The sequence below is a fragment of the Larus michahellis genome, chromosome 5, assembly GCF_964199755.1.
Source record: "Larus michahellis chromosome 5, bLarMic1.1, whole genome shotgun sequence".
Taxonomy (NCBI): Eukaryota; Metazoa; Chordata; class Aves; order Charadriiformes; family Laridae; genus Larus; species Larus michahellis.
The window spans coordinates 8,625,771-8,653,184 of record NC_133900.1 but is presented as its reverse complement, the minus strand read 5'-3'; the positions used below and the strand labels follow the sequence as shown (position 1 = coordinate 8,653,184).

General features: G+C 42.1%; 1 protein-coding gene across 1 annotated transcript in view; it reads left to right on the top strand.

Moving 5' to 3' along the window:
* The window catches only part of UGT8 (UDP glycosyltransferase 8), a 41,484-nt gene extending 26,898 nt beyond the window's left edge, over positions 1–14,586 (top strand). The window contains exons 3-6 of the mRNA XM_074589014.1: positions 8,550–8,692; positions 9,917–9,993; positions 11,492–11,711; positions 13,358–14,586. Coding sequence (XP_074445115.1) covers positions 8,550–8,692; positions 9,917–9,993; positions 11,492–11,711; positions 13,358–13,721 — 804 coding nt within the window. The 3' untranslated portion in view covers positions 13,722–14,586. The remainder of the gene's footprint in view (positions 1–8,549; positions 8,693–9,916; positions 9,994–11,491; positions 11,712–13,357) is intronic.
* Positions 14,587–27,414: the final 12,828 nt, after the last annotated feature.

Here is a 27,414-nt window from a genome sequence, read left to right as displayed (position 1 = left end):
TGTGTTTATATATATTTAAACATTAAAGAAAGGGAGAAGGGAGGAGATAACCTCCAGGGAGAAAGAGAAGCTATTTCATCTGAAAAGGAAATGAAGAACTTGCCATTATTAAATCCAAGCTGCAGGTTAGAATTATATCTCCCACCATCCACAGAGCACAGGTGTCATACTGGAACAATGAAACACTAAATTTCTCACCTAAACTAGCTTATAATGTGGATTTATGGATGGGGCTATATGTCAGTATCTGTAATGTGGAGGTCTGGATTTTAAATTCAGCTGCTTTTCAATTTGCTTCTTACTGTAATCACTGCAACTTAATTTGACCCATTGCTCTGTAAACGGAGTAAGTAAAAACAGTTCTGATACTTAACACTGTCTTTTTTTAACTGTTACTTGTGCAGCTTTTCTACTACATATGCAGCTACTGAAACTGTAGGAGGATTGGCAAAACCTTAGCTTGCATTTATGTTTAATAATCACAAACTTTTCTGTGTATGCCTGAAAGTTATGTGATGGGGCTTCGTGCTTAGGCATGAATGCTTTTTTTTATTATTTTATTTTTTAGCAGAATATTTCCTCTGGGGTAACGTCAACAAGGCTTTTAATCTGAATCTTAGATTCGAGTCTGCCTCTGCTGCACCCGCTACTCTATGCGGTGATTTTAATCACCTCTCTTGAAGGGCAAACTTCTTATTTTTGCCTACCTTCCATTCATTTGAAAGGCAAGGTTGCTTTCCCAGGGTGCTTGCCAAAGGTCCAGTGAGTAATGGATTTTTGACGGAGAACGTTGCATCAGGGAAGTACTTGCGCGGCAGTTTTCTGGTTGACCTCTAGTTTTAGGTAGACCATGTTCTGGGAGGCTTCATTGGATACGCCTGTAACTCTAGAGAGGGCTGAGACACGGGAGGGAAAGACAAAGGCTTGTGGTACTGTATTTCTTGCCTGCACTTTTGAGTCTGAATTTCATTTCTTTTTAAAGTTAATTGGATTTAAACATTTTGTCGGTGTTGGATGTTAAATGGGAAAAGGCAGTAGAGGTCAGGGACAAGAAAATGCAACATTTTAGACATTGAAAAACTTTATAAGGCTTTAAAGACTTTTTTCCCTCCCCAGTGCATTTTGATAAGCCAAATATGCGGTATATATACCAAATAATTAGTGAGGAACATAAAAGGAAAAAGTCTGAGTTTCAACAGGCCTGAATCTGTGTCTAACGTTATTGAGGAAGCACTCTATCAACAGCTTTGTTAGGTTGATATGTGATGGTAGTGCTCTTAGTAGTGCTTGGGGTCCCAGTGGAAAAGGGTTCAGATCCTAGAGTTTGCCAACTGAGAGTGTTATCACAGCTTTAACCAGCAAGAAAATAGAGGAATTTAGCCGTAATCTGAGTATGCTTTTTTGATGTCTACAAAGCATTGTTTTTGGAATTATCTTACTCTATGCTAATATGAACTATGAAATATGAAAAAATGTGAATATTAACTGTGTGGACTGTGTGTATAGTAGGTGTCGTTAATAGAATGAGATTTAGCAGCATCTTAATAGTACATAATGCAGGTCAGCCAACATCAGTATATCTAGGGAAGACCAGATATAAACTTACTGATAATTTACAAATACCCTACCTCTTTCTGTTTAATTTTTACAAGTTTGACTTCAGACAGCAGAATAAATGGAGAGTAGAGGGGAGAGACCAGAAAAAAAAAAAAGTAGTTACAAGGGTGCAACAGAGGAGGCTGGTGGCTGACAGCAAGTTGTACCCGAGGAAAGCAGACAATTAACTTGCAATTAATCCAGAGGGAAATGGTGGGGTGGGGAAGGATCTTGTCCTGGTTGGGAGCAGCGTGGCTGCTGTTAACTGAACTGGCTGAGCCCGATGATTTGAAAAGGAGCAAACCCTGGTACAATGGGACAAACACGTTTGCCTTGTGGCCATGGCTTCTTAAAAGGCAGGAATTTAGTGGAAAAATAACCTTCAGAGTGTGACAGGCGCGCCAGCTGATGCGGGGACGTTTGGCTGAGGCAGCAGAAAGCAGCTGGATGTGTCGAGCCAGGGAGGTGCCAGCCGTCCTCTGCTCGGTGCGGTCGGCTGCTGTCCTGTGTCCTTTGCTTGTCACAGCAAACAAAAAAACCCAACTATTTTCTAAACTGATTTACAAATTCATGGCAAGTAAATACAAACAGTGTACTTTGCTGAAAGCGGCGGCGTTTCTCTGGGTTTGCTGTAGACTGACGTATTATTTTTACATAACTTTCAGATCAGATGATAGGACTCCATTTGTTCAGTGATATTAAAGGTCATATAACAGCATCTGTATGACCTTTAACTGCCTGTGCTGAAACGTTGTTTTTTCAGTAAAATTTGAAATGAAGTTTAAAAATGTATTAATACAGCACTTAAATATTTCACTTGAGAGAAGCACTATTTGGAAGATGACAGAAAAATTAGGACACAAATAAAAACGGTCTGTGTACCTTTCTGTTTACTTATCAGTGAGTATCTCCTTTCTGAAGATCACTTCATGTGGCTTCTTCTTTATTTATTTTGAAATAGATCTGGTTTTGTCTCCTCTAAGCAGCATTTTGTCGTAGAAGTTGCATAGTATGCCTGTGCTCTCAACTGGGGAATGGTGGTTTGCAACCATATTCAAAGAACAGGCATTTGTGCTATTACACACTTGAATCGAGCAGCTGAACAGGGAAAGCTTCGGATATTAAACCCGGTTATGTTTGTATTTGTGTACTTTGTTTATGTGAAACAAAGCTCAGTATTAGGCACCACTGGTTACTGCCAGCTGGGTCCTCACTCTATAGTCACAGCTGTGCATTTAGCATCTAAGCCTGCTAAGAATAGCTAATTAGAAAAATCAAACTGAACAAAGCTCACATAGTAGGGTTGGCACAATAGCATTTCTGTCTGAGAATTGTCAAAAGATTTATTTTATTTTTATTCCTCCCCCTGCCCGCTTCGTGCCTATAGTACAGCATAGATCAATAAGTGCTTATTCTCCCCGTGCAAGCCCAGGGAGAACCTCAGTAAAAGACCAGTTAGATGCTCAAAAACCTTCACTCTTCAGTAATGTAGTGGCAACAGAAATGGTTACTCATAGGCAACCAAACTTTTTTCTGATCACTTAACTCAAGTGAAAATGGTAATTAACTAATGTATGTGTCAGGTGATGTTTTGTTGGGGATGTATATAAAGTTATAATGGGATGAATACCAAAATTCTGGTCCAAAACCTAGCTCACAATTCAGTTCAGGAACTGAACGTGTGCTATAGTAGACTTCACAGGTTTCTGGCTTTCACATGGGGTAACGTCATCCGCAGTCATGCTGTGCTTGGTGAGGGGATGAGGGTGGGCAAGAAGATGGTGATGTGTCCAGCTGTAGGGGCTCAGATTTGTCTGAGCTGAGGTTGAGCTTCTGCACTGACTGTTGAGAAGACAGCCTCCCTCACTCAAGTCATTTTTATGAATACCTCTCCAATCCCAGGCTTTTCTGTTATGTGTCATAAAATTGCTGGAAAATTATGGTGTGCATCTCTGTATCCAGCTTAATACTTCATTAATGTCAGCTTGCTTTGTGTGAATGTAAAAACAATAGTTACATTTTTAATGCTGCTTCTACTACTAGTTATGTGAGTGCCTGATCTAAGTTGTTTTTTTTTTTTTTTTCAGAAATTCTATCAAAAATTTTACTTTCATGTTCATCAAGGTTTGGGGGTTACAGTTGAGGTTTAATTCCTAGTTTGGAAGAGCTGCTGGTCAGTTTGTCAAGTTGGCAGGGTAGCCTCAGCAAAGCAGTGTTGTCTGCTGGTTATGCTAGGACTTCAAGTAATTGAGGCAAGAGTTCGTCTTTCTACACAACAAAACCTGAGAATATGTATATTTGGGGGGGAAAAAAGCAATCAGGTGCTCTGTTACAGTCACTGAAAGAGAGAACCATTTAAAGAAGTGCTTGTCTTCATATGTAAAGCTCGAAATAACTGCAGAAGTTAAGGGTGTTTCCTTCTCAATTTTGTGTTCAGTTGAAGTTTGAAGAAGGGTGTGAAGAATGCTCAATAATGCAGCTTGTCATGTAGTAACCCCCCCTCTTCAAACCTTTACTGTAGGTTTAGACCTCAAAAGTTGTAATTTTGAATATTAAGTATCCTTAATAAAAAAAAAAAACCCTGCACTGAATTTACAGTGAACTTGAACATCATTTAAACTGGGCAAAAGGAGATCACTTTCCTGCTGTGAGCGATTTGCTGTAAAATGCTGCCCGAACAGGGAAAGCTGCTTTTAATGAAGGCGGCTCTAATGACTCATCCTGACTCAGTGCATTTTCATACGGTGCGTAATTAGATCAGGAAGACAGAATGCGCTGGAGGTCAAAAGTGTAAGTGGGTTTAAGAAAAAGCAAGGGGTGAATTTCTAGGGGATGAGCCTAAGTGACGGTGAAACTCTTGTAGCGTACAGTGTTGGAGTGGTGGTTTCACTGAGACTGGTACTTGGGGTGTTAGGGCTAGTATGGCCTTAATGAGTGGAAAGGTAGGAAGGTGAGTAAAGGCTATACTGGCTAGATATGCTGAAACTGTAGGTGAACAAAATTGTCCTCTGGCGTCAGTGTGCTTTCTGCCACGGTTTGGGTTTTGCGAGAGCTGCTCAAAGCTTGTATTTTGCACTGCTCATCCTGCATCACAGCCACCGCGGTGCGCTCCCTAAAGTACACATTAGGAATGTATATGCACGAATTAAGTGATGTACATAGCCATAGTAATAATGTTGATGAAGCATTTAGTCTCTTTCACGTGCCAAGGTCATAGCCTGCTTTTTAACTACTGTGCGTATCACTTTTATACCTTGTGTGCTGTGTAAAGAACAGGGAAAGTACAAGAAAATACTCAGCCTTTGTGCTGTGGACCAGCTAATTGTACCAGGATGGACGTTCAGGTCTATCTTGCAACCAAAGACCTGTGAATGCCACTCATTTGGATTCAGTTTCACTAGATCTTCAGTTTATAAACTCTGTACTAAAGTCAGGAGAAATAATTACAAGACGTTAAAGGAACCTGAGAATAATGGACTCTTCCAGGTCACAAACTTGGGGAGCATTACAAGGAGGCAGTGTAAGTCCCACATTCTTAACTTTTTAAATTTTTTTTTACCCAATTCTTACATTTTTAGCAATGCTTAGTGATCCCATTTACTTAAGGCTGTGTTACGCTAGGAATGACACAGATGTATGCAAGTCTGCAGTTCACTTTCTGCAGCCCATGCATGGTAGTGATCTCCAGCAGCCCTCTGGGGAAGCAGATTGGAAAGGGGCTGCAGATCAGAAGGCAGGCAAGTGATTCCTCTTACTACCAGCATGATGGAAAGCTTAAGTAAAATTAGGACTAACTGGGGCGGGGGTGGTGGTGGGGAGAACTTTTTGGTTGATGTCAAAATACAACAAGCTGAGTTGAAGCTTTTCTGGATGTTCTTGAGGTTGGCACAGGACAGTTTTGACCCTGACTGTGTTGAGGAAAACATAATTGTATTCTTTCTAATTTAGCATCCTAAAAGAAACCCCGAAGACAACTTCAGGTCTCTTTTTTGCTTCTGATGTGGGTTGGCCTGGCATCATCCAGCTCTGGTCTGGAAGCCCACGGTAGCCATGTAGGCTGTTGTTCTGTCTGAGCCAGGTCCCTGCCTTCTGCACTTGTGTTAATGATGTTGTATCTCTCGGATCAGAGTTGATTTACACCTGACCAACTCGGAGAATGGCAAACCTAGTTTCTTTTATCTCTTCCTTGTGTGAACCTGTCTGTAGGGGAAGCATGCCTGATTTCTGAAATGTAATTAAAATCTTTGTGTGCAAAGTTCTGTTGCTTGGATCCCAGTTCGAGGGCTTATGAGTGTGGATTTGTGTGATTCCACGCTTAAAAAGTGGGTCAGGAGAGGGAGCGCTTAGATAATAAGCTTCAGTTTATACAAAATAAAACAGTTTGTATTCCGTTTATTTTTATTTTTTTGTGTAATCCCATTTAATATGGTAGACAAATTCCGTCTTTTGAGCCTGATGGCAGGATCTTGTCTTGCCTGTCAAGACCTAAGTTTGCCTTTGTACACGTTGTGTTCCGCTGAAGCAGTGGAATTACCTTCAAAGGGATGGGTTAGAAAGGTTGGGCTATGAAATCAGCCATAGTAATGTGAAGCAGGTTGCTTTGCTATTGCACAACGATGAAATGCAAAAGCCTTTTTGTAGGGTGACTAATTCCATGGTACCTAGTAAATTTCCTTTCTTTTTTTCCCCTATGTAAAATTCTAAGTACATAGTAGCTCTTTGTTATTATACAAGGGTATTCTTGAATGGTATCTTAGAAATTCCATTCTAAGGAAGTATTTTATACCTCCTCCGTTTATGAATAGTGATGTTTAATTCTTACTGTGTGGGTACATCGGAGTTGTGAAGTCCCACAGAATTTCTAATTAAGCAGAGCAGTCTTGCCAGGAGTCCTTTGTTCATCCTCCTGCCGACTTTACTTAGATTCCCGCTCATCAGCATGGATCATGTTTGAGCTTGGAGGAGATGATGCTTGAATATCAGTCAACTCTTCTGAACCCCTCTTCTCTCCAGGGCTGTATCCCACGGGATTCTTCCAAGCAGGTCTCTGCAGAGGATAGATTCAGTTCTCGTGAAGTTCAGGAGATGCCACTGTTGTCTTCCTCGTCCTCTTGGTATCCTGAACTTCTCTATCTCCTGGTCACTGCAGCCATAGGCCGCCCCTGAGCTTTGTATCCTAGACAAGGTCTTCCTTGTTTGTATGTATGAGGTCCAACAGAGTGTCTCCCCTTGTTGGCTTCTTGAGCACCTGTGTCATGGAGATGTCATCAAGGCGGCATTCCAGAAACCTCCAGGTTTCTGCCCCTCCAGCAGGTATGAGGGTGGGTGGGTGCCCTGTGAAGACCAGAGCCTGTGAATGTTGGGCTTCTTCCAGGTGCCAGAAGAAAACCACCTTGTCACAGGTGATGCGAGCTCTCAGAATATAACTCGATCAAATGTCACAAATGGGCAGAGAGCTGTCGTTTACAGCATGGCAATTGATTGCTTTTCAGAATGGTTTGTCCTAGAGCACACAAAAGGTTATTTTTCTATTTAGCTTTAAACAACGGGTAGGAAATAGTTTAAGATGTAACTAGTTGAACCACTAAGTAAAAGTGACTATAATATAATTACATTTGCAGCATGCCTTAGGTCCTTAAGTAAAATTCAAGGACAATCTTTAAATAAATCACATAACCACTTGGAAACTTCTATGTCAGAAGTTCAGCCTATAATAAATGATTCAGCTTCGAGGCGGGTCGCGGGCACTTCCCCTCATTTCCCTTTCCCCCTTGTTCCCATACAGATGGGGGGGAGGACAGGGAGAGAAGGAAAAGAAAGTGCACGGGAAAAGGATGAAGACAAATGAAAACGTGTGGATTGTACAGAAGATGGAAGTCCCTTTTTCACTGCATAGCAGAAATGAGCGTACAACCCCCGGTGTAATGGGCAGGTTTTCATTACGCCTGCTGGTTTTTGTGGTAGCTTTTGTGGTTTTGTGCCGAAGTGCGATAGCACAGCATTGCTCTATTATTGTCTGGCCTGCTGTTTATTACCAGGACAAGAGGTGCGTTGTGGACATGGCTCTTAATTTTCCTTTTGCTTATTTCCTATTGAGCAGGCTTGTGCTTAAATTTGGTGAGACCAGAATTAAACTGTATCCTGGGAAATATAAGTTATTCCTTGGCACTGACAGATCTATATGTGAGTGGTACAATTTATTTTTTTTTTTTAGTTTCCACTGCCAACAGTTGAGTTGGAAATAATTAGAGTAATATCAGAGTAATTACAGGAGGAGGATGAGCTTAAGGATGTGAAGGCCTTTGTTGCACTTGTGAATATTTAATAAAATACTGGTAACTCGCTGTGGAAGAGGCACACAGTTAGGTCTAAGATATAGTGTGTATATATAGGCCCAAGAAATAGGGACATCCACCCTGTACTTGCCATACAGGTGCAGTGTTATTCCTGGCTCCTTGAAATACTGGAGCAGTAGAAACTGAAGGTGTTTTTTGAAGCTCTGGCTTCTTTTGAAGTCCTCTCACTTTCTTTAAGGCTAGAAATCACACAGTTAAGTCCCAAACATCACTCGTGTATTTCCTGTGCTGTACTTCCAGGCTGGTGCTACGAGATAGATCTATTTATATTTTGGTGAGTTAAAATGTAACGCGTTAACTTGTGAATGTGTGTCAACTGATTAGTTAGGAAAGGACAAATCGTCTTACGAAACTGGTTGTTAATACAGAAGCTAAGCCAAACCCGGAAGAATTTTGCTGTTCACAGCCTGTACCATGGATTCCGAATCATCGAGTCGTCGTACTCAGTGACTTCTAAAATGCTTATGACTTTGGAAACTTGGCTCGTGAAGTAACAGAGGGACCAACAACTGTTCTTCCTAAGCGATGTTTATTTAATCTGTTTCTGCCCCTTACCTATGCTTCTACAGTGCTCAGTGTCGATTTTTCCTCTAACAGGATCTCCAAACATGGGTGAATGGTGCTAACGAAAATGGCTTTGTCCTCGTCTCGTTTGGAGCTGGAGTGAAGTACCTGTCAGAAGATATAGCAAATAAGTTAGCACATGCTCTGGCGAGGCTGCCTCAGAGAGTTATTTGGAGGTAAGTGCAATGATAGATGTACTCGCGGTGATTTGAAGCACGCTCATTTCCTATTGTGCCATCTTCATCTAGAGTTGCAGAAGCTGAAACTGAGACGGTCTGGGTGGCACGGAGGACCTGGCTCTTTTGAAAGATGCTCTCTGTGGAAATGTCACAGTCCCCTGGTAATAAGGAGGAACAATGATTCTTTTGTGGTAGAATAAGGCATAGGTTATACTCCTATGCTGAGTTTATATGCTAGAAGCATTGGGGACAGGGAAAAGAGTCGTGAGGTTATAACACTGGTGACATACTGTCATCATTTCTGATAAAGCAAGCCACCCTGGGGAGTAAGAGTGACATCCTGCTGATTTAATCCTAGGGTTTCTTTCTTCTTTATTCTTTTTTAGCTTTCTTCTTTTTCCTCTCTTTTTCCTCTCTTTTTTTTCCTCTTTCCTCTCTTTTTTGGACGACTCCTCTTTTATCTGTAAACATAGACTTTCGTAATTGTTCTTTTGTTCTATCTTTTTGTTCTATCAGTTTGTATTTTGAGTCTGTATTTTATGAGCTAAACTTTTTCCAGCAACCTCAGGTGAGCAAAACATTGCTATTGGATTTTGGGCAGTTGAGCAAGTAAGAAAAAAACCAAAACCCCTTGTCTCGGTCTGATCCCAAACTTTTCATCAATAGCTTCTTGCCTCAGAAGCTGAGCTGTCAGCCTTTCCCTTCCTGGTATTAGTAACTCCTTTTAAATTAAGACGGTGTCAGTTATCAAGAGCGATGTGAAACTGGCCAACTGAAAGGCAGTGCCTTGTGTTGATGGTAGGGATTATTATTTGTGTGCTGATGGGATGTTCTTGGTGGAGTTGAACCAGCTGAGCTTTCAGTAAAGCAGTGGAGTCGGAGCCATAGAGAGTTATAAAACCTCCTGCCGGTCACAGTGGGAAGAGTTATTCATGCTTTGAGAAGGGACTATGTTGCCATTATGTTGATAGAAAACATTGCATTTCAAGCCACGTTGCAAGGAGATTGAATGATAAAAAAACACAAAGTTGGAAGTTATTAAATATTTACAACGTTTTGGTTGAGCCTGTTTTGTTTTCTTGTAACAGTGAGTAAACAGGATCCCTGTGTAACCGAAGATCTGCTTAGGGCTCATGGATCATTTGATTTGATTCTCTGGTTTGAGTTTATTGATTTTGGAGGTCGTGATAAGTCATCTTCAATTTGATTTTATTGTTTTAGGTTTTCAGGAAACAAACCAAGGAATTTAGGCAATAATACGAAGCTTATAGAATGGTTACCACAAAATGACCTCCTTGGTGAGTATCTGTTTTGATCGTGTATTCATTATTCTCACTTGAATTCAGGTTGCTCTTCCAACAATATTCTACTGTCCTTCTAAATGAAGGATCACTTCTGTAATGGATGTCATAGAACAAGAATATAGAATTCATCAGAATTTCAAGATGATGAAATCAAACACCTTTCTGATGTTAATTATCTTTCCCTGGCACTAAATATGTTTTTTTCCTTAAGTTAATTGTGTGGAGAAAGACATAATTATTCCAAAGACTATTTGGCTTAATAAATGTGAAAATTTTTTCACAAGTGTCTTATGTGCCACGGGAGCGACACAGTCAAGGAAAAAAAATTATTGAAGATAAATAAGTAGGAATTTTCTTGAATCTGCTATTTTAGGGAACTGACAACTGTAACTGTTAATTTTCTCTCTTATGAAAAAGCATGGAATGGTGTTCCCTGGTCTCTTAATGGAAAAGTTGTAAAACTGAGCATCCAAAAGTTGTTCATGTTGCATCAAAACTCCTGTGCATACTGTTGTGCGTGTATATATATATACACACGTTTATTTTTCTCTAAAGAAAGTTATAACAGAGCTTGGGCATGTGTTACAAGCTGATAATAAACTTTTTCTGCAACCTGACTTACTCTGGGTTCTCGGGTGCAGAGATGAAACTTGGTATTCTTTCATCTCTTGGTAAAGACTATGTTAGAGTCTATGTATTTCATTTTTTTTTTCCCCTTCCTTCCCTGTGGAAGGGTAGCTGAATACATTGCAGCTCTGAGGGGGCCACAGAATATTTCTGGTTGTCTCTGGGGTACCTGGGTGTTTGCATTTGCAAAACGGCTCCCGTGCTGTGGTGGGTGCCGATGATGGCGTTGAGCATGCGTGTGCGTCTGTGTGTGCATGTCGGCTGGAGCATTTATCATAATGCAGTGATTAGGCAAATGACTTTTTAAAGCAGGTAGATTTGTTTTGGTTACTAAATTGCTCGGAGGCAGTCTCCTTTTTCCCATTACGCGAGGTTGTTAGCATTATTGTCAGATCTCGCTAGCCTGAAGTAAGGCATGTGAAGCTTTAGAGAGAACGTAACCTCAGTTGTCCTGTCATTAAATAGCTTGTATTTCGTATGAATAATGAGGAAAAACGCTCTCTCCCTGCCTCATTTGTACTGCTAAACTGGTTAGAGTCACCACCGGCAGCTACTCAGGAGTAAACAATGTATATTAATTACTCCATTAGTAATTTTACACGACTTGTATGCATGAGAATTTGCCTTTGCATTGGCCCTTCCCTCTCAGTGTCTAAGGAAAATCACTTAATGCATGTGAGACTTCAGCAGAGTGGGTTTAAGGAGGAGAACTTCAAAACAAGTCGCATTCATCTTTGTCTTCCTGAATTGCAGCTACAGAACCATGGTGACAAATGTGTTGTACCCAGTTGCTTCAAAATTTACATTAAGGAAATGTACATAATGTAAATGTTTTTTTTAATCTTCATGCCTCTTCTGTTTTCAGGTCACCCTAACATTAAAGCTTTTCTTAGTCATGGAGGTTTGAACAGCATTTTTGAAACCATGTACCACGGTGTCCCGGTGGTGGGCATTCCCCTTTTTGGAGACCATTATGACACTATGACTCGTGTGCAGGCCAAAGGCATGGGAATATTGTTGAACTGGAAGACCGTCACTGAGAGCGAATTGTATGAAGCCCTAGTAAAAGTTATCAATGATCCCAGGTATGGAACGAGTGATTATTTCTTTGCTTTTAGTTTAAATCTTTGGTATGAGATAAATATCCATATACAGAACTTTTGTGCAAGGGGAAGAACTGCATGTTGGGGTTTATTTGTGTGCACATCGGGGCAAGTCTTTGGGTGGTTGTCCCATTTCACAAGGTTTCTCAATCGATGAGGTTTCTGTGTAGGTGCGAGGCTTGTTGCTCAGCGCACCAAAACTCAGTTGTCTCATTTGCTTTTTGTGACAGTTGCCATGTGAAGGGCAGAAAGGTTATAGAAACAAACCTCTCCTGACTTATTCCTTGTTGCAAACCAATGTCTCTCTTTTTTTTTTTTTGTGTTTCTTGATTGCTCTGTATTTAGCAGTCTGCCTGTTTTGCTGCCTAAGGGGCCTGGAGCAGAATACACCTGTACAGTTGTAGGGTGGCGTGTCTGGATTGTAGCTAAAAATACGGATGTATTCAAAAGTAACTTTTTCTGAAGTCCCATGATTTGATTTAAAAAAAATAAATATACATCTTCCTGTTCTGGCCAGTAATAACCTCTCTTAGGGTCAGGAAGGTCATTTTGTTTTTGTTGCAGTGATAATATTCTGAAAAATTATTACGAATATGAGGACTCCAATCTGTTCTGTGTAATTTTTTTTTCTTACTCAGGTGGAATAAGTAAAAGCCCATGCATTGGGTTTCATGGCTCTTTACTTCCAACAAACAAATGTGCTCAGGGATATTAAAGTACAAGGAGAGTCGCTTTAGAAGGTTGTTCTGAACCAGGTTTAAACATCTGTGATGTTCAGACCATCTTCAGATTAAAAATAACGACGGGTTCCCTGGTTGTAACCATAGTTTTGGAGCGTGGCGCTGACAGTGCTTCTTGCTTTCATGAGAGCAGAGTCTTTAAAGCGGCGCTTGCCTTGGGAAAGGAGAAACCTGCAAGGAGCGAGAAGGGGGAATGTCACTAAAGAGATCTTGATAACATGAGTTGCATCACCTTTCCGTTATGCAATTATCCTTAGTAGGAAGGCAAGTCCTGCGTAAATAACCTGTTGACCCTGCAGCTGTGGTGAGGGGAGAGAGAAGGAACTCAACATTAGCGGCTCCTGGGAGGACAGCCTGCTTCGGGGGGGCGAGGGGGGAAGTGTTAGGCTGAACTCTGGACCCAAGCAGAAATAGTCTATTGCACAATCACAGCCAAGTTTCTCACTTTATTCTGTGTTTCTCTAGTAATTCAGTTGCACAATGACATAAACGAGTGGTGTGTTAGGCAGGGTATGTTCCTGCTTTACAGCAGGAAAGGCAAATGCTTCTCACTCAGTAGGCTTTGTTTTGGATTAGATAAGATTCCCCTCTGGCAGCAGGTCAGATTGGCTCTTCGTAGTTTTGCTGGAGGGTGGATTTCTGCCTTTAGTTGCAGGTGGGTCCACTTTTCTACTCATTCTTCATCAACAAGCTGTAAGGGCTGATGTAAAGACAGATTACCTGCCCTGTCTAGCCCTCAGTGTGCTGGTGCTCGCGAGGGTCCTGCAGTAATACGCTGTTTGATCTGAAGAGGCTTAAGTGTATTTACGTGTTTGCAGGCTTGCTTTGCTCAGAGCGATGATGACAATTTCTCTTTTCTTCCCCGTTCTTTCTTTTTCTTCCCCGCAGCTACCGGCAGCGGGCCCAGAGGCTGTCTGAGATTCACAAAGACCAACCTGGTCATCCTGTTAACCGGACTGTATACTGGATTAATTACATCCTCCGTCACAACGGAGCCCAACATCTACGTGCCGCTGTTTACAGCATCTCTTTTTATCAGTATTTCTTACTGGATATTGCCTTTGTTGTACTAGTAGGTGCTGCCTTACTTTATTATATTTTGGCCAGGATAACAAAATTTATCCGCAAACAAAGCAAACATCTTTGGTCAAGTGACGAACATAGCGCTGTTAATGGACACTACCAGAACGGGATACTGAATGGCAAGTATAGAAGAAATGGCCACATTAAGCATGAAAAAAAGGTGAAATGAGCCAACTGCCCCATGTAAAGTAGTAATGAATCAGATCAGTAATCGAATTTTATTGCTGTAACTTAGTCTAACAACTACTTAAAACCTCAATAAGCAGTTCTAACACTCCCCTTCAGTATGTAATATTATGTGACAAAATCCTACGGAACTAAGAAAAGTCTTTTTAAAAAAAAAAAAGGCAAGCACAACCTAAAATGGAAAATATTTTGTTCTTAATACTGATGCAGAGAGGTTATTTTGGCACTGAAGTTTTTAGAAGCCTTAATTCTCTGAAGTTATTCAATGATCATATTTATGAATTTTCAGTTTTTAAAAGCTAAATGTGTGTGTCCCAAATGAGGAGAGGTTTCTTTTTATTTGCAGAGGTTTTTTCCTTTTATTTTTTTATTATTTTAATATATCCATCTTTTAGCTGAGAGAACTTTAGTGCAAGTTCTGTTTCCTTTGTTGAAGGTTCAACATGTTGTGTAAGAATGCTGTTTTTAAGAAAAACCAACATAATTTTTCCCAGTCTTTGTGCAAGAAATAGCAAGTTGTGAACTGAGAACACAGACATTAAAAGAAAAATTATCTTAAAATAAGCACTGAAGAAAAACGGCAAAAATATATACTCATTTTACTGATAAGCTGCATGACTCTTCTGCTCACTACCAGTACTTTGGAGAAAAGGGTCTTGAGCAAGTCTACAATATGTCTTAATTTCTAATTTATACAAAATTTTATTTGTTGCCTTTCTCTGCATACATAATTTATGCCGTAAAAATATTAGGGACTTCTGTTTCAGTTTAAAATGTGGCTGTGTGGGAAGTAGATTTGCATAATTAAGAAAAATAAATGAAACAAACAACAACGACAAAAAAGAAAACCTAGCCCTGTGCTTAATGCAGAAGGTTTTGTAATGGCCCAGAGCTGTGTGGCATCAAACCGCTATTTGGGGTTTGTTTAAAAAAAACCCAAACAGCAAATGCCCCTCCACCCCCAAGCTGAATGTCTTTCTTATTAATTCTCATTATTATTAAGTTCTTTCTAAATCGCAGTGTTGTAGGTGTTCTCTTTCAATGGTTGTATCTGGAAAAAAAATAATACTACCTTCTCTTAGTCTGGGCCACGCAATCCATGTTCCACGTAGTTGCCAATACGAATTCTCAGATGCGGGATGGGAGGCTGCTCTCCGGGTTGGGGGACCAGCCGCTCCTTCCCGGGTCCCACGGGAGGAGTGGGGTGAAGCCTGGCCACCTGAGCGGGAGGTTTGCAGAGGTGGCTGTCCCCCCCTCCTCTTCCTTCCCCTGCTATTGTCCCTCCCCGCAACAATCTCTTTCAATCATTGTCGCCGACACGGGACGCTGCCACCGAGGGCGGGGATGCAGGGTGCTGGGTGTAAAAAATCACAACCGCCCTGCTCAACCAGAGTTGGCAACTATGAGTTTATTTCCATGTCATTCTGTTTACTTGGAATTTGCACTACACATGTTGTGAGTGTATGCTTTATTTATTTGTAGTTTGAAATCCCATGCCTGAAAGAGAAAGGAGAGAAACCCATTTTACCTAGTGTTGTTCACTAACATGGGAAGAGTTGTGATGATTACAGGATGCTGAGATCATCTTCATACACAGTGATGCGATATTTCACTATCATTCCATCAGGAGCCTCTATCCTATAGCAATAAATAACAGTACAGATATGTTTCTAATATACAGTACAGCTACTTGTACTGCTTTCTGAATACTTGAAGAAAATGGTATTATAAATAAGCCTATTAGCTATACCTTTTTACAATCTTGCAGTTTGTGGCGACTAAAGGAGCACACAGAGGCGATGAATGGTGGGATGGTAATAAGACTTCGAGTGTATGAATGACTTGGTTTAAATGTGGGTTTTTTGGCATTGAAGAAGGTACAAAAGCACTGACCGGATGATTAAGCATAATTTAATCTCCACTGTGATAAAACTTAAGCAATAAACATGGATTTAATAGAGAAATTCTGTTGTTGGAAGTATGTTTTTGTTCAAATGAATGCTGTTTATTTTGAAGTACCCAGTGTGTGTGAGTATGTATAAACGTGGATGCTTATTAGGATACACCAATTTTTTCTTCTTGGTATGTACCGTGATGCATGATACGTATTGGAAATGAAAAACTATTATATTTTGTGAATGTAGATCTATTTCCTGTAGGAGCGTTGAATCAATTGCCAGGTGGAATGCTTAACCAGACTTCTTTGTTAAGGCAGGTTTTTTTAAAGTTTATGTGAACATTCCTGGTAAAGTGTGTGTTGTCTCTTTCTGTACGTGTTAAGTTATACACGTTTCCTGGAAAGCAAAACTAAAAGTTTTTTCACAGGGATGTTAGATGAGACGATTGATTCCTGAATAGTCTCTGTAGATATAAAGAAGCTGCAGTTCAGTTGTAAAAAGAGGAAGTTGCTGCATTATTAATTGTATTGCCAAACTTCTAGGTGGGTCTGATCCACCTGATCTATAGAAATACCTCTTGTGTTCAAAGTTACTTTCTTGTAAGTTCAAACACGATCTGATACTTATTTTTTATTTCAGCCCCCTGCAGTGATAGAGGAACTTGTATTAGACAAAGTGGCTGGAAAACATGGTGTGTGTGGGGGTGTGTCCACAAAACATGCCTGACAGGAGAGTGAAATTGGGTCAAAATTTAGCTCTTGCGGTAGGTTTTGGTATTCTGCTTTCTGATTTCCTTTGACTAGCTCAAAGATTCAAGAAGAAAGCAGCTGTAAGAACAAGACAGTTTAATTATCACCTGCAGAAATAGGAGATAGCTATCAAGTATTTAGAGTTTAAGGAAATTGGTCAATGTGCTAACGGTTTTCTCTTACTCCCCAGATCACTTGGAAAATCAGTTTTTAATGCTATTCTGTGCTAACATCTTTTTGATATTCTCGAAAGATACCACTTTTCATGAAGTTGAGCATGTTCTGATTTTACTCTATGGCATGGTAAGTATGCAGTATTTGCTGTAGTCAGTCTGATCCGTACACCAGTAGCGAAGAGACACAATTAAAATGCTGGTGCATACATTTAAGCAAAAATTTTAGCCCTGTTATTTCCTGGGTGCGATGTCTTCCTCCTTAATTTGTGTGGGTACCTATAAGTGGCTTTATTTGTGCATGAAATCTAATGTGCGCAGCTGTATTAGTAAGAAACAGAAGGTGGCCATTTGATTCCTTCTGAAGCTGAGTCGAGCTTCGCTTCCTTTGGTGACTTTTCAGAAGACCTTGGCAACTTTAATAAACTTTTGGGACTTCTTGGTGTCTTGACAAATGACTCTCTTCTTCCTTGCTGTACAACACTACAGAGGTGTGATTCTCTTTTTCAAGCGATACAATTTTCGACATAAAGATATTGTAACTTTTCCTGCAATGAGATCACAACTTTTTTTTTCTTTGGCGATGTGTTTCTGTTCTGGGGGCTGGGGAGAATGTGTGTTTAAAAATGGATATAACAAATCCAATATTATACAGGAACTTGCCTGTGTTGTTTTAACTTGTGTATTGGGATGAATGGCGCACATAACTTGCCAAAAGTGAGCTGTAGTACTAACAAGTACTTCCACTTGTGGTTCCCTGGAACGGTAGTATTCTCTGATTTCAAAGAAAGAGGGCAGCGCCTCTAATTAGATGGTTCAGTTACGTAAATATGAGAGAAAAGTCTCTGAAGACATCTTGCTGCTCTTTATATTAAAGGTCGAGGTGTGCTACGGAACAAAGGTGAAAGCTACCTATTGCTCTTGGGTTTTGAAGAACGGTGTTCAGGTGTTGGGTTTTTTTTTCTCACCGGTTCACAAGTCGGATTGAAGGATCTTGTGAGGGGAAGGGAGGAGGAGGAGGAATCTTCCTCAGCGAAATTTCCTGTTTACCTTCTGTGAATTGTTTTATTACAGAGCTGTAAAGAAAGCCAAATAATACATTTATTTTTTTATTCCAGTCCAGCAGCACTGGTACGAGAGTGGTAGCTATAGTCAGGAAGACCGTAAGTCCTTTCTTTCATTTGGATAACTGTAACATTTTACTCAGGAAATACAGGTAAAAAAAAAAAAAAAAACCCCAACCAAAACCAACAACAACTCCCCCAACACTCCCCCTGGGTATACCTTGGTACGTATTCTACGTGTGCATTGTGGATAACAATGGAAAAAAATTCCCTCTTTGCCATGGCAGCAAAGGTTTGTCTTTCAAGATAAAGAATCTAGCGGTGATTGGTGTTGGTGCTCAGCCAGCACTGAAATTGGCCAGATCGTTGAAGGAATGTTAAAAAGGAATGTTTAAAAATACACGTGTAACTCCAGACTGCATACCAAATCACGATACGAGGTCTGAGGTTTTACTCACCTGTTTGATCCGTACTGTTTATTATGCATTGAAAAGAGAAGACAGTTTTAAAATAATCAATCTTCAGAGGCAGCCGTCTGCCACTGTTTGGTAAGTACCGCAGACCAGTTGTGGCTTACTTTTTCTAATGAAAACTATACCTTTCAGTGGCATAAGACGGATTACAACTCTTTTAAACAAAAAACAACCACTGCTAAATTTTTTTTTAATTTTACCTTGAACAATAGGGAAACTTCAGAAAGTATTTGCTGGAAGGTACTCTCGTCTTTGCGTGTTCCTTGTGGCTGAGAGGACGCACTAGGGTTATTGTTTAGGCATCATATAGGAGTTAGAAAAAATGGAGAGGTGAGGAATACCAAAACTTTCTTGAGATGTCATTGTGAGCCAATTCAGCCAATTGCTCCTTAGAAGAACAGCACTTTGCATTTCTGCATGAATTGGGGAAACTTGGATTGAAGGATGTTTTGATGAAAGTGTCAAATTTGGTGTTTGAACCACAAACAGCAGCCTTCAGTGAGATTAGAAGTGCTGTCATGAAAGCACTGGTCTATGGAAAAAAAAAAAGACAGAAATGTCAACTTACAAACAGAGCATAATTGCACTGTGTGGAGCATTAATTGGCTTTTTAATGTTGGTGTGATTATATGTTCAACAGCTGTATGTCTAGGTGTAAGGACTTAGGGCTGGTGAGGAGTGATTGCTAAAGCAAGAATCAGATGGTAACTTCTTGCAGATGGGCATCAAGATTTTTGGCAGTCGAATGGTCTAACGAACACCTGGTGGTGTTTTTAAAGCAGGTATTTTTCACGTGTCTACCCAGGTGCTCAGGGCCCTCTTCTGTATAGTACTTGGTTTATGATGCCGTAGTCAACTCATGGTAAAACAAGTGTTCATGTAGTGTCTTCATCTCGCTGTTAAGATTTGTCTGATTCTTTCGCTGAAGATGCCTTGCCACCTGTTGAGTCTGCTGCTTAAATGTCACCTTAATTTTTATGATTCGCCTCAAACTCTGCATTGGGTATCTTGTTTATAGAGGATATGGCCAATGTTCAGCAGTCCCAGGTGTTGACTAACCCCTCAGTCCTTCTTCCCAGTACTACGCTGTCTCACCATATTGCAGAAATAACTAAAAAAAAACCCCTCTTACCAACGTTCATCGTTCTTCAGGAGATTTCTCTAGAGCGGCTTTGGAGATGTTTTACTGATACAATGGTTGATAGAGAAGAAATAATATTGGATGCTGGTCTACCAGACAGTTTTTGCATAAGGGTACTGACACCAGTTAACACATGCAGATGTTTGATCATCCGCTTTGGCAAGCTTAGATTCTCTTGCTGATACAGAGTTTAAACTGGCTTTATGGTGTTGCTTCTTGTAGTTTTCCGTGAATGTTACTAAAACACTTTGAAAAGCCAAGGTATCTTCTATACAGGCAAACTCTCAGGAGTGAATGTCCCAGCCCTGCTGCAGTTGTAGTCGCAGGCGGGGGATTCCTGTCGCCTCTCCTCTTAGAATCATAGAATCTTCATGGTTGGAAAGGACCTTTTGAGATCATCGAGTCCAACTGTATTCGTCCTTTTTTTTTCTGGATGGGGAGACAGAACTTTGTGAAAATTCATTATATGTTAAGATGATCGCAAAATAAATCTGCATATAGACATTTTTATTCCAGACTTAGAGAATGGGATACATCTCACAACTGGTACATCTTTGTACTAATAGTGACAACACCGAGGACAGAGTTACTTTGGTGTGCATCCATTTGTCTTGTTCAGCTTGTGATTGACTGCTGCATGACAAAACCATATCTTACCAGAGTTTTATATAATTCATTATCTGAGTTCCATGCAAATAAACATTTTACAGTCCTCATATTTAAGAATAACCTAGGACAAGCCAAAGGTCAAAATTTTAATTTATTATCTATGTTTCTAGTCTTAGTTATGATAAAATAAAATCTTGCCAGATCTCATAAAGCCTGGGAGGTTACTCTTTAGGACTGTGAGGTGATGTAAATACATCGGTATAGGTAGTTTCCTTCTTTATAGAAAAATCTTTCACCGTGGAAAACAAATTAGGACAGCATGGAGGCGTGGGGGTGAAAATGACATGTTTGTTTTGAAATCTGGAAAAATTTGTTGTCCCACTTTGCCTGACACAGTGTTTCACTGACTGGGCTGTGCGGTGTAATAAGTAACCTGGGAAAGACCTAAGCAGCATTTTATGTGTTTATCCATGCTGGTGTTAGAAGAAAACGCAGAATTACATCAGTTGTTCAAAACCACAAGGGGCGAAGGTGATGGAGGAACTGCTGACCCCACTTGGCAATTTGGGCGTGAAGGAGAAGAGAGGAAACTTTTAAGTGGCTGGCTTGAGATGAGCTGCAAGCAGTCAGTATAAAAATATTCAGCATCCTCTTGGATGGCTTAATGCACGTATCAGCCCAGTGCCCAGGCATAAACCAACGCAAGTAAAGCGATGAGAAGCTTCTCCAATTCCTTGGCTTTTGCCCACTCAACAGATAAAATGGGCAAAAGAGTTCCAGAAATGGACAAGGAGAGGAATGGAAATTGTTCAGCCTGAGGAAAAATAAGAGGGAGGAAAGGAAGATGTGTATTGCTGGAATAGCCACTGCCTCAACAGAACTGTAACACGATAAACCTGATCAAATGAAAGGCTCTAAAATAATAGCACATGAAAGCAAAACGGAACTCACCCACATGCCTTTCCCCATGAACTCAGAAGAAAATTAAAGAGTAGCACACTTAAAACTGATTCATAAAAATAAAATACTGTGTTGCGTAGTAGGTAATTAATCTGAGCTATTGCCGTGCATCCAGCTCTGGAGCCTGCAGCACAGGAAAGACATGGACCTGTTGGAATGAGTCCGGAAGAGGCCACAAAGATGCTCCGAGGGTTGGAGCACGTCTCCTGTGAGGACAGGCTGAGAGGGTTGGGGTTGTTCACCCTGACGAAGAGAAGGCTCCAGGGAGACCTTATAGTACTTAAGTACTTTCAGTACTTAAAGGGGGCCTCTAAGAAAGATGGGGCAAACTTTTTAGCAGGGTCTGTTGCGATAGGACAAAGGGGTATTAGCTTTAAACTAAAAAAGAGAAGTAGACTAGATAAAAGGAAGAATTTTTTTACGCTGAGGATGGTGAGACACTGGCTGTAGTTGCCCAGAGAGGTGGTAGGCGCTCCATCCCTAGCAACGTTCAAGGTCAGATTGGACTGGGCTCTGAGCAACCTGATCTAGGTGACGATGTCCCTGCTCGTTACAGAGGGGTTGGACTAGATGGCCTTTAAAGGTCCCTTCTAACCCAAACTATTCTATGATTTTAATACGTGGCTTCAGCAATAATCAAGAATCACAGAATGGTTTGGGTTGAAAGGGACCTTAAAGATCATCTTGTTCCGACTGCCCTGCCATGGGCAGGGACACCTCCCACTAGACCAGGCGGCTCAGAGCCCTGTCCAACCTGGCCCTGAACGCTTACAGGATGGTTTGGGTTGGAAAGGGGCAAGGCTTTTTTGTTGTAGGTGCCCGAATGTTGTAGATACGTGATGAATATATGAGATTATATTCTGGCTGAGGTTAAGAGGTTGCAGATCTTCCTAACGGGTCAAGATGTGAAAAAAGAAATAGCTTACCAGAGCTGGGAAGCAAGTTTCTCCTTAGTTACTGCAAAGCTGCATCCTTTTGCCTGGTATCTCAGGTATCGCTGGCTTGGAGACAAATAGCTAGGCTTGGTTTTTAAGTTTCAGTTACGGGCTGAATCTGCAGTGGTATTGTGCCAGGCTTTAAAGATCAGTAGTCAGATTTTGCGTGGCAAGTTTGGACTGAATATCAAACCCCCATGAAGTGAGGAAAGAGGTGCTAGATCGCCACTTCGGAAGCTTCTGTAATTTTTTTTCTATTATTTGTACTTCTCATAGGGTGGCTAAATATTATACAGACGTTTTCAAGGTTCATTGTGGAAAGATAGACTGAATTCCTGTGGCAGCTTCATAGGAAGAAAATGTTCTCATTCGAAACACAACCAACTTGTTTACTTCTTGAAACTAAGCAGCATATATGTGATAATCTCAGATATAGGCTTTGAATAAATTCCCTTCGTTGACTCCTCTGAGTTTTAGAGCAAGGAAAAGATTTTTAAGCTCCAGGAGAACCCACTGAGAAAGAACTCTTTATAAAAAGACAGAAAATAGATCTAGAAAAAATAGAGCTCTATAAGGAATTACAGCGTTTGCTTATATTTATACGAGGTTCTTCTCTGTTGTGTTCTGCTTTTCTAGTCTTGACCTTTATGCGTCTTCTGTGTTTCTGTATCTTCCCTTTTTAATGCAGCAGCCTTTCTCTTTTACTGTGTACAGTTTTTGTGTATTTCAAATGTTGATTTGCCTCTTTGCCAAAGCCCCTTGGCATTTACCAGTCCTCCTGGTACTGCTTTCCTGGCGGTACCAAAACTAGCTGTCCCAAATTTTCCATCCCAATTCTGCTTGTATGGAAAGCTCCCATGTACCCTCGGTAATCCTGGCTGGGCTCTGTTGGCTTTCTGGTGGAGGGGGACTGTTGCCCCCAGGGAACACTTCCAAGCTGAGACCTAAGACCATAACTTTCGTTAGCTGGTTTCATTGCAGACAACACCTTTCAACACTGTGAGCCTCACCTGTAAGCTTCCTGATGAAAGATATGTTTATTTGGCTTTTCCTTTCTGTTGTTTTTGGCTCTGCAGCTTCTGTCTGACGATCCAGAAGAAGGTGCGCTGTTGAGTCTTTCAGTGATGCTGAAAAAAGCATGACAAGGAGAAGATGCGTGAATTAAAAATCTGTATTACTTTACTGGAAAAAGAAAGAAATGTTATGGGTGTTGTTTTAGATAAAATCATATGGAATTTGTAGTGTGATTGATCACAGGGTACAGTAAAGGCAACAGTTTTTCTTTCCTGGATCCCATTGCGTATTACTTAGGTGCAAGAGCTTTTTATGTTCTCTTTTTTTTTTTACGGACTTCTTGCCACTGGACACTCATTCTGTCATGAACTGCAGCTCACTGCCTCCCTATTTGGACAGACTCATCTTTTCTGTGGAGCTGCACCATAAACAAAACCAGTGAGAAGATCCAGGTTAAAAATAGCCCTGCGGAAGTAAAACCTAGGTTATTCCCTGGTTTTTTTTTGTTTCTTTCAGAGCCGCCTTACAAAAGCAGATGGAGCAGTGAAGAAAGCAATGGGTAAGGAGTGACCTGTAATGAGGGACAGGGACCGCATGACTACATGCTTTTGACGAAAAGGCACGTGAATCCACACCTCTTTTACACCACTTGGGATTCTTGAAAGACTCATCAGTTTCCTTAACCTTTTTTTTCCTTTGATTTGTGTAACTATGCATTTAGTCGACCCAAAGCGAAGAGCACCTCAAGCCACGAACAGCAGCCTATCGATGGGACCACCAATAGTGTTGCTGTAGAAAGTTTGAAACTGTGTGAAGAAAGCAAGCTTTTAGTTAAGAAGGTTAAAGTAACATTATGGGTAAGACAAATTTCTTTTAAGTCACAAATAAATGGTCATCGCTGGTCAGATTGTATAAAAGCAGCTTCCTTTAGGACAGGTTATTCCCAGACCTGTGACCAACTTCCTTGACACTGGCTTTTTTGATCATTACGTGATCCTCAGGAAAGATCCCATTCTTGGCTTACAGGGTCCTGAGAAAATTTGGAGGGTCTCTGCAGATGACAGCAGTCCCTCCTCAGAAATACTGCGCTCTCATCAGCCTGGAGATAAAAGCCCCTCCTGTGGGAAATGGACCCAAGGGTTGTAATCCAGGGGAGAGAACGATCCACCTGGATCGTGATCATAGTTCACCCTCTCCACCTTTGCCCATCAGGAAACTCACTTGGGTGGATGTAGCCTGTATAACTTGTTCTGGAAACTATTTTGAAGGGGCTTCCCAGCTGGGATGGGGCGGGGCTGATGGTGGCAGGAGGCAGCAGGGGCTCCCTAGCAAGTGTGTCCTCTCAGGAGTAAGAGGAAAGGCAGAGGCTTAATGCTGGATCTTCTGGAGGGAAACCTAGCTGTCTCCTTTAGCTATAGACCCAAACAATTTCACCAGGTCTGTTCATATGGACAGCTTCTGGGCAGTCCTGCTTTCCTGCGTGTGGGAGGAAAGGACTATGCTGTTAGGAAAGTTTGACGCTTCTAGTTGTGTAATAAAGGCAACACGTGTCCAGCTGCGTGGCTTCTCACGTTGAGGGCACACCTTGATCTATGTGCAATGTTGCTGTTGCTGTAAGAGAGAAAACAAGAGGCAATTCTTGAGGGGCGATGGAAGAAGAGCAAGCACGTGGCCTTCTCCTCCTCCTTTCTCTGTTTTTTCCATCATTGGGTGTGAGGAGCATGTTTGTGAAAGCTCATGGGACTTCAAGCCTAGGGCCGTCCCACCATGGCACTGGGTGTCTTTCTACTCTGTCTGCCTCATGGTTCCACTGCGTCCTTGAACCCTTTTTCAGATCTTTGTCCTCCCAGAAAAGTACACCCCGTGGCCCGCCTCAAGCAATTTCAGGCCACAATCTTTAGCAGTGTGCAGAATTTTTCCTATTCTGCTCCAGGACAGAAGAGACTATTTCGACCCTGCACTGGTTGATCTTGGGTGAAGTTATGTTCTCTGTAGGGAAGTCCTCATGGATCCGCCTCGTGTCCTCCGATCTCTCTCCCATGTTGCTTCCTCATGCTCTTGGCTGTGATCAGGTGTTGCCACAGATTTTCCTGGCTGCCATTTTTTAGCTATTTAGTGAATTTTAGACCTGTACCATTCTGTGAAACATTTATTTTTTTAATGTACATACCTGCAACTTACCAGCGTGCTGTCCCACCTCTGTTAAATTGTGTAAAAGCCTTTAGCCCTCTGACTGTAAACTATCAATAGAACTATATTCTAGGCCGAGTTACCTGAATCACCGTGATCTTCGTAAAACGAAGGCAAAGTTGCGGGTCCACCTTCAGTGTCCGTTGGAGATCTGGATGTGACGAGAGGTCTTTCAGCTTCCTGTCTGCGTGTCTCCAGAAGTTTCTTAATACAGGACAGTTAGTTCTCAGGCTGGCAGATCCGTGAGAACACCGTGTCCAGTCCCTGCCAAAGACGGGACCACAAACAGGTATGTTGTGTGTTGTTCGAGATTGCTATCCGTTTCCAGATACCAGTCATGCAAAGTGAACCAGTACATTCTCATTTACAAGTTTTTTTGTGCGTCAGCCCTATTCCATTCAGTTGGGCTAAATACCTATATTCCTAAAAATACCGAAGCATTGCTGCCTTCTCCCTCTCCTCTCTGCCTTTGCGTTTTCCTCCTTTTGCTCGGCCTCGCTCTATGAGAAATTTGGAGACACAAGGACCTCCCAGAAAAGTCCCTGCTCAATGGGAGTTCACCTCCACCTCCCCAGCACCGATGCCATGAAATACTGATGTGGAAAAAAGCCGGCAGAGAGGCTACGTGTGTGGGAAGGGAGGAAAAGGAGTGCTGCCTTCATCTGTTAGGTTGTGAAATGAGGTGTTGAATACTGAGCATGCCTTTTCTGCCGCTCAGGTTTTGTGGTTAGATTGCTACAGTGTACACTTGGCTCTCTGCTTAACAAACTTCAGACCGTATCAGTAGCTGAGGAAGTGCTTGGTGAATAGCCAGCTCCCTAAGACGGGCTAATAAGAGATGAACAAGATACAGTCTTTGGATTTGCTGGAATTACAGGAGGAAGGAGCCGTCAGGAAACAAGACCTGAAATCCTCAGCGAATAGAGGTGGAGGGGGCCGCCTGGTCCAGGGGCAGTTGCTGCGGGTGTATGGTATCTAGGGTATTTATGGGAGTTGAGGTTGCTGAGGTCTCAAGAAAATTCTTGATGGGCTACAAGATAGTAGCTTTTAAAGCTGAAGAGGTTATGGCTGACTGACATGTCGTGACAGGTCACTCCTGTCACGACACAGACAGTGGAATCGAGTGCACCCTCAGCAAGTGTGCCGATGATGCCAAGCTGTGTGGTGCAGTCGACATGCTGGAGGGAGGAGATGCCATCCAGAGGGACCTGGAGAAGCTCAAGAGGTGGGCCTGTGTGAACCTCATGAAGTTCAACAAGGCCAAGTGCAAGGTCCCACACCTGGGTCAGGGCAATCGCAAGCACAAATGCAGGCTGGGTGGAGAATGGCTTGAGAGCAGCCCTGAGGACAAGGACTTAGGGGTGTTGGTTGATGAGAAGCTCAACGTGAGCTGGCAATGTGCACTGTCAGCCCAGAAACCCAACCTTATCCTGGGCTGCATCCAAAGAAGTGTGGCCAGCAGGGCAAGGGAGCTGATTCTGCCCCTCTGCTCTGGGGAGACCACCTGGAGTACTGTGACCAGCTCTGAGGCTCCCAACATAAGAAGGGCATGGACCTGTTGGAGTAGCTCCAGAGGAGGCCACAAAGATGATCCGAGGGCTGGAGCCCCTCTGCTGTGAGGACAGGCTGAGCGAGTTGGAGTTGTTCAGCCTGGAGAAGGGAAGGCTCTGGGGAGTACCCTTATAGCCCCTTCCAGTTCCTGAAGGGGCTCCGGGAAAGCTGGGGAGGGACTCTGGATCAGAGAGGGGAGCCATGGGATGAGGGGTGACAGTTTTAAACTGAAAGAGGGTGGATTTAAATGAGATATTAGGAAGAAATTCTTGTCTGTGAGGGTGGTGAGCCCCTGGCCCAGGTTGCCCAGAGAAGCTGTGGCTGCCCCATCCCTGGAGGGGTTCAAGGCCAGGTTGGACGGGGCTTGGAGCAACCTGGGCTGGTGGGAGGTGTCCCTGCCCGGGGCAGGGGGCTGGAACTGGGTGTTCTTTAAGGTCCCTTCCAACTCTAACCATTCTATGATTCTGTGACTGACTGGGGTCAAGGTTGCCTTGTTTCACACAGCTGCTGCGTGGCGCCCGCGCGGTGTCTGAATGCTTGCTCTTTGCTCTAGGCGTTGCCAGAACCCGTGATCTGGGGGGTGGTGACGACCACGGGTCCGTCCTGTCCCACTGCACAGCTCAGGCAGGGTTGGGACAAGCCATAGGAGAAGTTGGGCTATCCCCGGCTGCGGGAGCACCCGAAGCGGGAGCTGGCTGGCAACTTGCAACTGAGCATTTTGTGAAAGGGAAAAAAAGAGTTTGTTGACACTGAAGGTATCAGTTTCAGGAAAGGAGAGGCCAGTTCCCAGCTTCTTTGGTCTAGCCAGAAGACAAAGGCAGGAGGAGCTAAGAATATACAGCAGTGTAACAGAAAAAGGGCTTGGGGCAGGTATTTTAGTCAAAGAATGATGCTGAGACAAAAACAGATGGGTAGAAGT